This window comes from Mercenaria mercenaria, chromosome 3 (assembly GCF_021730395.1).
Source record: "Mercenaria mercenaria strain notata chromosome 3, MADL_Memer_1, whole genome shotgun sequence".
NCBI classification, from domain to species: domain Eukaryota; kingdom Metazoa; phylum Mollusca; class Bivalvia; order Venerida; family Veneridae; genus Mercenaria; species Mercenaria mercenaria.
The window spans coordinates 91,538,205-91,551,000 of record NC_069363.1 but is presented as its reverse complement, the minus strand read 5'-3'; the positions used below and the strand labels follow the sequence as shown (position 1 = coordinate 91,551,000).

General features: G+C 32.5%; 1 protein-coding gene across 3 annotated transcripts; it reads left to right on the top strand.

The window, feature by feature from the left end:
• The first annotated feature begins 994 nt into the window (after positions 1 to 994).
• Positions 995 to 6,626, top strand: LOC123523357 (ladderlectin-like). 3 transcript variants are annotated; one of them, XM_053539276.1, is made up of 5 exons: positions 995 to 1,195; positions 1,556 to 1,648; positions 2,716 to 2,825; positions 4,683 to 4,773; positions 5,833 to 6,626. In XM_053539276.1, exons 2-5 carry the CDS (start codon positions 1,582 to 1,584, stop codon positions 6,057 to 6,059), a joined length of 495 nt encoding a protein of 164 aa, XP_053395251.1. In that variant the 5' UTR covers positions 995 to 1,195; positions 1,556 to 1,581; the 3' UTR covers positions 6,060 to 6,626. The 3 variants fall into 3 exon arrangements, with proteins under 3 accessions (XP_053395251.1, XP_045156976.1, XP_045156975.1); XM_045301041.2 differs by having other exon boundaries at positions 1,451 to 1,648; XM_045301040.2 differs by lacking the exon at positions 1,556 to 1,648.
• Positions 6,627 to 12,796: the final 6,170 nt, after the last annotated feature.

Genomic DNA, 12,796 nt, shown 5'->3' with positions numbered 1-12,796 from the left:
GAACTCCAAAGGTATTGTAGGAACGTTTTTCATTTTATTTTTTAAATATCTTGATTTGGTTTTAATCAATGAAAACAAGATATATTCCAGGTATATTTCTTTACAAATTTTATCAATTATGGACACTCAAAAGTTTTGACATTTTAAATTTGGTTTGATTTTTGGTGATGTGGTATAAATCATTCATGATTATTATCTTATTTACCATAAAAGTAATATTTCTTTGTAATTATTATGCAAAATTGCGAAAACATAATCTGTCAAAATTGATAATTGTACAGAATCTTACATTTTTGCTAAAGTATTGAAATTTCTAAAAACCCGAAACGTTCCTACTATAAGTCATGAAGATTTTTAAAATAATGCAAACGTATAAATTCTATCTAGATCCTTTTAAAGAAAGCCGTAAATTAAAGAAACCTGTGTTTCAAATCAAGAATGTTGTAAATAAACGAAACATATTGATTAAAAAAACATCAATAAATTTCTTTTTTAAAAGATTTATAAATATGAATATACATGTAAAACCTATGCATACTATCAACGTATAACATTTTCTATTTTTTCTACTTAATATTTTATACTGATCTATCGTGCAATGTTCAATTTTATATTACTTATACATATCTCTCTCTCTCTCTCTCTCTCTCTCTCTCTCTCTCTGTATAGAGAGAGTTATTTCATATTTTTTACGAGATATATTATCCTAACCGTCGTATCCATTGTTTACTTGTTTGCATCTTTGCCTGCTTTAGAGCGATTATTTAAAAAAAAAGATGATCAGGAAGTATGAAATAACATGATATCTTTGTCCTACTTAGTTCATACAAAATAAAGAATAGAATAACCAATGATAAAAAAACCCAAAATGTCAATTTCGTGAGATATGTCTGAGTAGCCTATTAAGTTATACAAATTATTAATAGGCGTTTCTGAACTTAAAAAGAGAATATAATGTCCTGCAGAATTTTACATTCAACACTTACCTCGTGAATTATTTTTGTTTCTCATCTCATACAAAGCATAATGTATATGAAGAGAATTTTACTTGTATTTGCGCTTTCCTCTTTTTGTAAAGGAGAGGAACCGAATTGTTCCGGCTACCGCTGTGAGGAACTACTATCAAAAATAGATAAACTGGAATGTAGATTAGAATATACTAGGGAATTGTTGGAGGATAAAGAAAAGACGAGAGGTATTTTGTTCATTAAGGCAATTTTGCATGTTTGGATACTTTTTAGACAATGTAAAACTTGATTAAATTATTATCCTTCAAAATCTAGGAATGAATGGGAGAAATTGAATATATAAAGAGATAGGTTCTTACTGCACTTGCTCTACTGATTTGAACACAGAGAGTTCCAGCAAATTGTATGAGATTGACTTTATGGAGTTTTCTGTATAAAGATTTTATCTTTTTTTATAAATTTTAATGTTTCTGTCTTTTAAGATATAATCAATAGAACCTCTAACGATTGTTTACAAAAGACATATGACGTTAAGTAAAATACACCGAAAGAAAACGAAACAATATGTTGTGTTGTTTTCGCATCAGTTATTTGACTGACTAGGTGCAAAACAATGGGGGAAAAGTACGAGATTACCAACAGTACACCGGATGAAAGCACAGAGAAAGGGTTTAAAAAAGGTATATGGAATTTAATCTCGGTTTACTAAAGGTTGAAAGCACTGAAATAGTGTGTAATCGTTACTTGGTGGCTATTTAACTTGACCGCGTCTTTCATATGTTTATTTTTAGTGTTCTATGTTTTTAACAAAATATGGCTTAGCTGCATGGGAGATCAATTCTGCCAAGTTTCATTTAGATTTATCCTATAAATGTAACGCCAAGCCATTACTTCTTGTTTAAAACCCAAATTGCTTTTGCAAAGTTGATATGTGATCGCTCGAACTAATAAAAATGAAATTTATCAATTCAGCGGTAGTCTTATGATAATCACTCTTTTTACCTATCCGTTTGACTCTCTGTGCCAGGGCACATGGTCCCGGCCATAATTTTCTTCTCCCTTCTGCGATTTTAGTGAAACTTGACAAAAGCACTCGCAATCCAATGCAATAAAATAAATGTTTAAGGAAAATTTCTTGAAACTTGCACTTCCTTGTCCGAGCCTTTTCATTAGACTCTCACTTGAAATTTATTTGTACATGGTATACTTAATTTCGTCTTGGTCATAACTCCACTACACTCATTACGGTTTCATTTAAACTTGTCAGAAGTACTAACGACTACATAGAGATATGCCGAGCACAGTATCCGCCCGAAACAGAATTTTGTCCTTTGTAACATGGTCTGTTGTCTTGATATTGTTCGGATTATTTGGTTTGCAAAAGGCGCAGTTATTCGTCGAAGAATGTTTCCAGTTATCCTATTCTAGTTTGCTGCATTTTAAAAAAGTGACAGTAACAGATTTTCAGTCTTAATTTTCGCAAAATACCCTCATTTTAATATACATACAGGCACAGAGACCGATTTAATCTAAACTAATAGGATAATTGGCAGAGCAAAGGTTTCACAGATGTACATGAAGATGAAAATAAACCGTTCTCAGATGAATGTTCATTTCTTTTCAACATAATAACTTTACGCTATAGTTGTTTTGCTATTATCAAGTTGTAAAAATAACAAGTCAATAACTCCCTATGATAGTATTACTTTTGTTTAAATTTAATTCACACTTACTTTCCTCTTCACAGTTGCTCCCGTTCCGACCCAAGCATGTGCGCAATGCCCAGATACATGGATACCATACAAGGGATCTTGTTACATTTTTGTTGCTACAAAAAATACATTTAGCCGATCCGAGGTTAGTTTGGGTTGAAATTTCTTTATTATTTTAGGACGTTTCTTTCTTACTCTAAATTAAAAAAAAACAACAACATTTTATTACCTTTCTTTAAATCTACTGTTAGGATTTTAAAAAGACTTACATTGCAGAACAGTTGCTTATTTAAAGAAGTCTGAATTGTTGAAAGAAACTAACTCCCTACTCCAGGAAACCTCATGAATATAAAGACAATTGAAAGAGTGTATGCAGTTTTAATCTCTTGTTTCCTAAGTTAATTTATGAATAAAATTATTTGCGGAAGGATAAAAGATTTTAAGAAAATGTGGACTTATGCTCAATCCACACTTATAAAACAAGGGAAAAGAAACATTTAACAAAGTTGGTTACTCTTTGAAATACCTGGAATTTGCAAAGAATTAAACTTCCCTCCTTCACAAAACATGACTTATTTTCCAGGTAGAAAATTGTGACAGAGTCTATGCAGTTCTTATTTTATGTTAAAGATAATTTACGCACGATATAAATAGCAGTATAGGCAAGAAAAATGTCATCCGTTTTTATACCTTTTTATACAATAAAAAATAAAATAGCGACCAAATCCTTTCTAACCAGATGTGGAAAAGTATATATTAAGAAGAGTAAAGTGAACTTGTGTTAACAAGGATATCACATGCTGTTATAATTTAGTTAAATACAAATACATGGCATATATATAGTGCAAAAAATTATAAAATATTCTATTGCGCTTTACAATTACATAACACACATTTAAAACTTATACATTAAAAAAATAAACAGGACTGTAGAACTTAGTTTTATAAATATGCTGTGCGTTACATTGGTAAACAAATAACGACATTATAAAGAATAATGAAGTCCGGTTTGAAGAGCGTGCTCCATCATCTGCAGAATCCCTCGGGCTCTGGCATAAACTAGTACCTCTTGATCCTGAATATACTATAACACGTATAAATGCGTTTTAATTACAGTGAGACCTTTTATTAACCAGGTTTTCAACGAAAACCTGAGTTATTAGATTGGGGTATGTCGTTGGTCGGGCGGGCGGATGGGCGGGCGGCGGCGTCAAACTGGTGTTTCCGGTCAATAACTTTTGTTTCGGTAAAGATATTTGAATAAAACTTGGTATGTATGTAGCTTATATCAAGACAAAGGCTGGGATTGATTTTGGGATTTCTGGGGTCAAGGTCAAGGTCACTGTTACTTAAAATAGAAAAAGGGTTTCCGGTCAATAACTTAACTTAGGAATGAGCTATCATGATGAAACTTGGTGTATAGAAAACTTATATAAAGTTGTAGCTTGGGATTGATTTTGGGGTTTCTGGGATCAAGGCCAAGGTCATTGTTACTAAAAATAGCGTTAGGGTAAGGGTTAGGTTAGGGTTAGGGTTTACTAAAATTAGGGTTAGGGTTAGGGTTGTGCTTTAAAGTGGTGCACTGTGATTCAGTATACTTTTTTATTCTTATGAAAAGTGTTGAAAACCTGGTTTCGTGGCATTGCCGCGTTTCTTGTTTTAACATAAGTATGCTTTTTGTTAAATCATTTTAAAGGAAATTGTAGAATACTAGTTTGCGTGCAATTTAGCACTATCCTGTAGACAATAGAAACTACATATATTTTATAGGTTGTTTAAAAACTAGTAATCGACTACAGATCTTGTAGTCTAGTCTATTTATTTGCCGTTAGAAAATCAGATGAGCCTCAAAGTATTAGTCAGTTAAAAGTAAAATTATTCAGCTAAAACACGAACGCGCAAAATCTATACTTTGTTTTCACGATTACGGAAACATTGATTTCATGTTAATAAGTTAAAAAAAACAAAACAGCACATTTTTATCATATTTCTCTTTTTTCAGTTACACTGCCTTAGCCTTGGTGCTAATTTAGTACACATAGAAAATGAACTAGAAAACGAGTTCATAAGGAGCCAGCTGCGTACGTTAAAAGGTATGTTCTTTTCTTATCTTTTCTATTTGATTTTATTTGTTTTGTTGTTTGTTTGTTTTGGGTTTAGCGCCGGATTTAACCCTTACCCTGCTAAATTTCTATAATGGACTTGTCCATCTTTATATTTGGACAACACCATTAACTGTTCAAATGGGTGCTTACCAAAAAGATACTGACTGAATAGCGAAAAGGTCAGATCAGGATCAGACTGCATGGATGTGCAGGCTGATCATGATCTACACTGGTTGCAAAGGCAGAACCAATCCTGTCCGGCATGCTAAGGGTTAAGCAGTATTTCAGCTTCGCAACGGCTTGCAATTAACCTAGTCTATGTTTCTGAATTCTTTACCATTATTAGCCTGTTGTTCGCAAGTAACTGCCAACTTCTCCACGTGAAATTGAGGCGGAGGACGAAATTATTTCCAGAAATAACGCATTTCTGTATTTATGAAGCCGGCTAGTACTGTTTTAATTTGTTTATACGAATGAAAGAAAATCAATTTGTAACTAATATATAGGGACCCAGTTTATGAAAACTTTATTCAATGTACGTTTGCCCGCCTTCCGTTTCATTATTTTTACGTGACTAACTTGAAACAATATATACTCTCAGTATTGATATTGTTGACAAAAATGCAACAAATAGATGAAATATGTAACATTTTGACCAAAGAAAATCAAATTTCTGCCGATTTATGTCCTTGCATACAAATTTAAATCAAATAAAAGTACGATTTGACCAATATTGCTAGGAAAGAAAACTAAGTTACATTCTACAATGATCTAATGTTCAACTAATTGATTTGATTGGAAAACAAGATACAATGGATTAGATAGATTATAAAGTTGAAACTCGTCATCTCGAATTTCAAGGGATCGAGAGTTTTAACTTTGAGATAACCAAAATTTGAATTAAAATGATATTTTGTGCGCGAGACTTTAAATTGTCTAAGAGAAAGACGAAATGTTTAGTTATGCGAGTACGAGATATCGAATTTCAATTGTATTCATAAGAATGAAGCTTACAAATTTAAAAGAATCAATACGTTTCGTTTACAGAGACAACATACTGGATAGGACTGACAGACGCAGGCACAGAGGGAATATTTAATTGGGTTGACGACAATTCTACTGCTTCGTTCACAGGCTGGGAGAAGGCGCAGCCTGATAATAGCGAAGGAAAAGAAGATTGTGTGCACATTAGACATACTTACAGTTATAACTGGAATGACGCTCAATGCACATCCTCCTATAACTCCATCTGCGAGAAGAAATCCAACGCATAACGTTCGGAAGAACCAACGCTGAGATTACAATTTGATTAACAGGAACATACTAATTCATGATATTACTACTTCTGATCTTGGAATGCTTTAGATAATACTATTACTTCGTTTTGTTAAATAACGGTAAATGAGAATGAAATTTGCATTTCGAATTGAAAAAGAAGCTGGTATATGTCGTTTAGTATATTTAGTTTTCTTGTTACAGCTAAACCTTTGATAATTGTACGCCCAGCTAACATGTGTAGATGTTTCATATCAAAATTTTAATTTAACAGCTAACACTACGTTTTAGTAACATACTTCATACAATTCATTTACATTTTGTTTCACGATTGTCTGTATTCATACGAAAGGTTCAGGTTCAGGTTACACATAATTTATTCCCATGCTATCATTTTAATTGATGTCGTCAATCCATGCTTCTTTTGATTGGCTCTTAACTCTTAAAGGATGATATTTTGTGCAGTTTCTTATTCTTCACTACTGTAATTACGAAAATATTTTCAAAAATTGTTTTATTCGTAGCAGATTGCAAAAAAAAAATCTGATAAAAAGTTATGTGTTGTTCACGCTATTCTTATTTTCTCATTCCTACTAACTCCGTGTCGCTGACGTAGAATCACTTGTCCCTAAACAACTTGTGTGTTGTTTGAAGTCCGGATGCAACATAACTTTGTAACGTGGTATTATTCTGCTGTCTTGCGGAAAATCGGCGTTTTCGCCAAAATGTAATTTATCTTATATTAGATTTAATATAAAGCAAACAAAAGTGAAACTGGGGGCATGATGCAAAAATATCTTTCAATGAAAAGATCTGAATTGAAAGTACACTGCTTCTAAGTAACAAACTTCTTTTGCAGAAAAAAGTGATGTCCAAAGCAAAGGGGTACGCTTTATGTGTGGATGGAATATAACAAATAAACGTGAAAACAGTATTAACAACATCCTACCCAGTATTTTACAAACACTTACTGGACGTTTTAAAACAAATAAATCAGCATACCAGATGAATAATAATAAAAAATATCCTCTGTTGAGTTTCCATATGACTTCACGCTTTAATTATCCACAAAAAGCAGTACCATATTAGCAGTTTGCAGGAAGAAACAGACTTAAACTGCATCAACTTCTAGAAAAAATATTTTCTTTATGAAATGAGAAACACTGGAATAATTTCAGTTAGATACCAAGATATTGATTTGTTGAAATGACTGCAAAATGATTTTTGAAATATCTCTTTATAAGCAGATTATATTTTGAATGTGGCCGCCGCTCACATTGGAGAATGAAAAGAACCAATAGTTTGGTTGGGCATTTTCTTTTATAACAGAGAAAATGGATTAAGACTTGTTAAGATATGTATGCATTTTAGTAATGCACCAATAACTTTAAGATGCTTTAAAAATAACGTTCGTTAGAATTATTTCGTCTAGAGAAGTTTAATTAAGCTTTTTTGCAGAAATTATATTAAGCTGAGGAAAATGTATTATATACGAGAATACACTATACGTTTTCAGGTATGTTTAGGCTATTTACCCACCGCACACCATACAAAAAAAAAGAGGCAAAAGAAAGCGCCAAGATGACACCTTTTCTGTTACTCTATATTTTGTTTTCGTATCCCCCATCCACATGCTTCCACTCCTCGTCATCCCTATTAGGCCCTCAAATACGAAAGTCCTCTACGTCTTCGTGGCCACATCACCTAACAACCGGAAAGTTAAAATACGTCTTTTTACAAGCTCCTTTTTTCTCTCTTCTGTTTCTAAGTACAAATCGCCTACTATCCATTCCTGTAACGAAACACACATGTACGCACAACCCCTACACAAAGCAAGAAATTATTTTTTATGAGTGTTCATATTATTCTTCACTTCCCAAATATTTATATATTCACTCTCCTACCTATTTCTGCTTTAATCTTCATACATGCAATGGTCATTTCCCACACCCACATACACTTATAAGGTCAAAACGTTAAATATTTGACCTACAGCATTATTTATCAGCTCTCTTCAATTGTAATAATGAATAACAGGAATTGTTTTATGTATATCTAAATGTATTGAGAATAAAACACATATTGAATCTTATATTATACTTAAAAAAGATGCATTTGGTCTGTTAATTCCCTATTGTGACCTTTGTTCGATATAATTTTTACTTCTCGTTTGGCAAACATTTTCGAATACTTGAATGAAATGTTCAACCGAAGGCCTTTGTTGATGATGCAAAGTAATAAAGTTTAAATTTTGTATAATAATTACTGGTTTTTTCTGGTGTTCATCCATGTCTAACCCAGTGTTATAACGCAAACACTGGATAAAGTCCTAAGAGCTTTATGTTAAATGTATGGGTTATAAGGCAGGACCTTCACTAAGTCTTTCATTTACATATACATTGTGTAATAAATATATTTTCGCCACGAATCTTCAATTTTTAACGATTTTAATTCCGCTACCAATAAGTCAAAGGGAAACGATCTATTTGTATTTTAAACCATAATCATCAGATGGAAAATGTTCTGATCTCACAAGTTTCCTTCAGTGTTGTGGCTGTTTTTCGAATTTTATTGTGGCCTGACTTGTCCCTGATGCAACGTTAATACACGCATACAAATATAAACTTGATAATAAAGGGTTCTTTGCGACCGAACTGATGAAACTGCTGAAGGTTTCGAAAAATATTTATACATGAAAACGAACATCATCACACATTTTAAGTGAGGCTTTCTTTTTAGGAATAAATCAATAAGTAAACAAATGCAAAACATAAATATGTTTTCAAAAAACAGGAATTATCCTATTACCAACCATCTTGTATTCTTAATGATGTATTCTGGTTGTGCAGGAAAAGAAATTAATAACCCTTAAGAAGAATACGTCAAAATATTGCATACGTTGTACCATAAGACCTCACGTGTACTTTTAATTACAAAAACAGTTTACTCTATCCAAATACGATACATCGAGTGGCTGATTAACTTAAAACCGATATAGTGACCAATCCTAGAGCTAGACTTTGTGTGTAGTGGTACGATAAACTATATTCTTTAAAAAAACATATTTTACCTCGATTTGTCCAGAAATGACAAAAGCCTTAAAGGTAATTTGTTGCTTTGCAAATGATGGGATATAAGGACAAAACATGACAGTCAAACGTACTGAAATCTATGAAAACATTCGTATTATGCAATTTTAGCAGAAAACTTCATAAAAAGTAAACCGTGAGGCACTTAAGTAATAAACTTTCCGGATATGTAGCTCCTTTATCGATTCCTATTCTTGTAAACACGTTTGTGCAGAACAATATACAGGTCCATCTCAAAATTTGACTACATAGCATAATTTGTCATTGTCTCATAATGTTTCGCATATCCCAATGTCGGTTGAACTATGAATACATTGAAGGACATATATTTTTGTAAAATAAACACGATTTTGCTCCATGGATTCCTTCACATGAGTTTAGGTGATAAGTCATTTAAAAATGACCAATGTCAACGTTATAACTCATTTTGCTCGCAACTGATGCAGCCCTAGTATACATCAAATGCATTGATCAATGGATAAGGTATAACATGTTCCGATCTTCAAGACATATAATATGCGTTTTAAATGAATATTTAAGTGGTGATAAGAAAATTGAACTTGCGCAGAGAACGGGAAGCCAGGTTTTCGAGTAGTTCATGAAATTTATTCTTTTAACTTTTTGACACAGTGTCAATCAAGCATAGTATATATGCCATTCTTTTTATTTAAACATGTCGCAGTTCATTTCGTGAAAAAGGTTTTTTTCTTTGCTGAGACGCTATACCAAAACTGGCCATAGCTTTCGCAGTGGCGGTGGTTCCAACGCCACGTCGGTGGAGGATTCGTCGCAAAAACGGTGGATAAATGTAGCCGGGTGAATGAAATCGGTATGTTTTCTAAAGAGGTTTATCTATTTTTTTCACGTTTAGTAAGATAGAAGCGCATATATATACTTTTCCTGTCACAAACATTTGTTCAGGGCATTCCCTTGCCATTGATGAAAACACTTCTGCACAGCCTGATGAGGCACTGTTGATTTTGTAGAATTTCGATTAAAATGGCAAATAAACGATCCCTGATTACGTTTGCTTTATAGCATAAGTATGAAACTATCAAACAACCACCATTTCCTCATAATCGGTGTATTGTCATCGCAGGCGTATGAAATCATAGACCAAAAATGATTCCAACGCAGGGGCGGTAGATACAATTGCAACACAACACGATGTGTCCGATCCCGTTAGTGACCGTTTTAGATATCTTAATCTGAATTGCACATTTCCCGGGATTTTGACAGGGGTACGACCATTACATCACTTTGACACAAGACAGAAATAGAAAATGATGTTTAGTGATAATATTGATCTTTACTTCCGTTTTCTGACAGTTGAAAATAACCTATATAATTTGAACCATATGTTACTTAATCTACTGCTAATAAATAGCACCATTTTTTTATCGTAATAATTAAATATAAAATTTGCTGCGACAGCGTTTCGTATGTTTATAATATAAACGCATGAAAGAGTACTTAAACATTCATTATCCCCCAAAATATAAACAAAATTTCAATGGACAATATCGGATATTTTATTTATGTCTGACCCGATTCAAATTTTCGGCGAACGCCGTCTAAATTCGTTTTCGTTACCTATGCCACGTGACTTCAGTTTGCAAATCAAACTACTTGATAACGCATTAGAGATAATTTATCAAAATGGAAGATTTATGCAACACTCTGCCTGATTGGACGAGAGTGTCAATTTCTTTCACTCTGTTGATTGTGCTACGCTGAGTGAAATGTAGACAAAGCGCTTATCCTAAACGACGCTGTTCACAGTTTTAAAGCTAACTTTGGCTCTGTATATTTAGCAAGAATATTGATACATCTCAAAATGATAAGTAAGTTTAATAAATATGATAAAAACCTGTTCAAATACCAACATATATCAAATTAAAGAAAGAGCTGAATAAGGTCTGCGTATCACATGAATAAGGGTGTGATAAGAGTCATTTATGTAGGGAAGAGCTTTTAAAAGATTTTCCTTGTTACAATTGTCGTCTGTATATGAAAAGGTTTCTTGCTTTTGTGACTTATTCAGATTGCATATTAAAATGAGTAGTTGTTTGCTTTGATATATTTGTTATAAGTTATTTAACTGATTTATTATATACGAATATTTTTCTTTAGTATGGTATGCAAATATTGAACTCAGTTGAAATCTGTTTCATTATATATATGCTATATAATGATTGAATCTCATACAGTTTATCTATGTGATATGACTACGGTCAAACTTTGCTTATGAAACAAAAATATTGAAATAATTACAATTGTATGTTTTGCTTGACCTTCACTTTTTTATAGGTGTGACGTCATTGTCCAAAAATTCATAAATAGCGAATATGCATTTGTTAAAGCGGGATCAGTTGGCCTATTTTCGAAATAAATAAAAATAATAAATAAAAAAATCCTTTAATTGATTTTTTTCAACTTTCTTCAGCTGGGACATTTGACCCCTTTTAGGGGCTGTTAGAGCGAAAACTAGAAATGCCTTTATACAGCGTCTCATGAACAGCTTGGTGGATCTTTGTCATACTTAGTCTGGGGCATCATTATAAGGTCCTCTTCCAAATTTATTTATAAAGGAACTTGGTCCCTATTAGGGACCACTATAGCTAAAAGTAGATATGCCTTTCTTCGCATTAACCACTAAAATGTAACGGATTTTTATCAAACTCGATGTGTAACAATATCGTAAGGTCTCCTGCTATTTTGTTACAAATGGGGATAGGGACCAATTTAGCTCAAAATATAAACACGTTTAATGACCTCTTCTCATGAACCGCTTCATGAATCTTCATCAAACTACTGCTGTAATTATTCGTCTAAGGATAAACAAAACAAAATTGCAACCCTACGAAACCTTTGCGAAAAATTAAAAGAGAACCATTTAAATTGTTAAAAAAAGTACGGTGTTTAGTTTTGCAATTTGAAAAATGTTAGATGAAAGATGAATGTTAGATGAAAAATTCATAAACTTCTTTCCTTATTACAATTCGCCGACCATCATTTTTAAAGATATTTCTTGTTTCATCATATACTTTACCATAATGACAAAAGTACAATACAGGAAATAATACGTAGACACATATCCATAGAATGTCATAACAATGTGGTATTTTCAGCTGTTGCATTGTATCAGTTTAGAGTTTCTATGAAAAGGGTTAACTTATCTTTCCTTCTACAGTAAAGTGTTTTTCTTCTGATAATTATACCACAGGATTTTAATTGACAAGAAAAAAGTCAAGATTTCCTGTCTGAATCATGAAAACTAAACAAAGAAACAGATTATCAACGTTTAACAAAAGGTAACCAGAAAACCATGATACAAGTAAAAGGCTAGAACTTCAATTAACTCTCAAAAAGGTCACAGCGCCAATCAAACATCAGAGACCTTGGGCTTTTATTTATTTTATCTCTACCTTTTCTTTCGAAATATTTTAAATACCCTCATTTACTGTAATTATGGGATATTACTCTATTCTATAGAATCATCAATAAAAATATCAATTTCAGTAAACATGAAATAAATTACATAACGATCCATAAAAGTCAGTAAAGGAAACATGAACAGGGAATCAATGGACGATAGTTTTGACTATTGACTGGCAAGCCTTTCAGTACGCGTTCTATTACATGAG

Bases quoted from the DNA above. Each gene is read 5' to 3' on its own strand.
- LOC123523357 (XM_045301040.2), top strand. From the start codon at position 1,027: ATGTATATGAAGAGAATTTTACTTGTATTTGCGCTTTCCTCTTTTTGT. The intron at 2,826-4,682 runs GTTAGTTTGGGT...CTCTTTTTTCAG, and splicing joins ATACATTTAGCCGATCCGAG to TTACACTGCCTTAGCCTTGG. The intron at 4,774-5,832 runs GTATGTTCTTTT...TTTCGTTTACAG, and splicing joins CCAGCTGCGTACGTTAAAAG to AGACAACATACTGGATAGGA.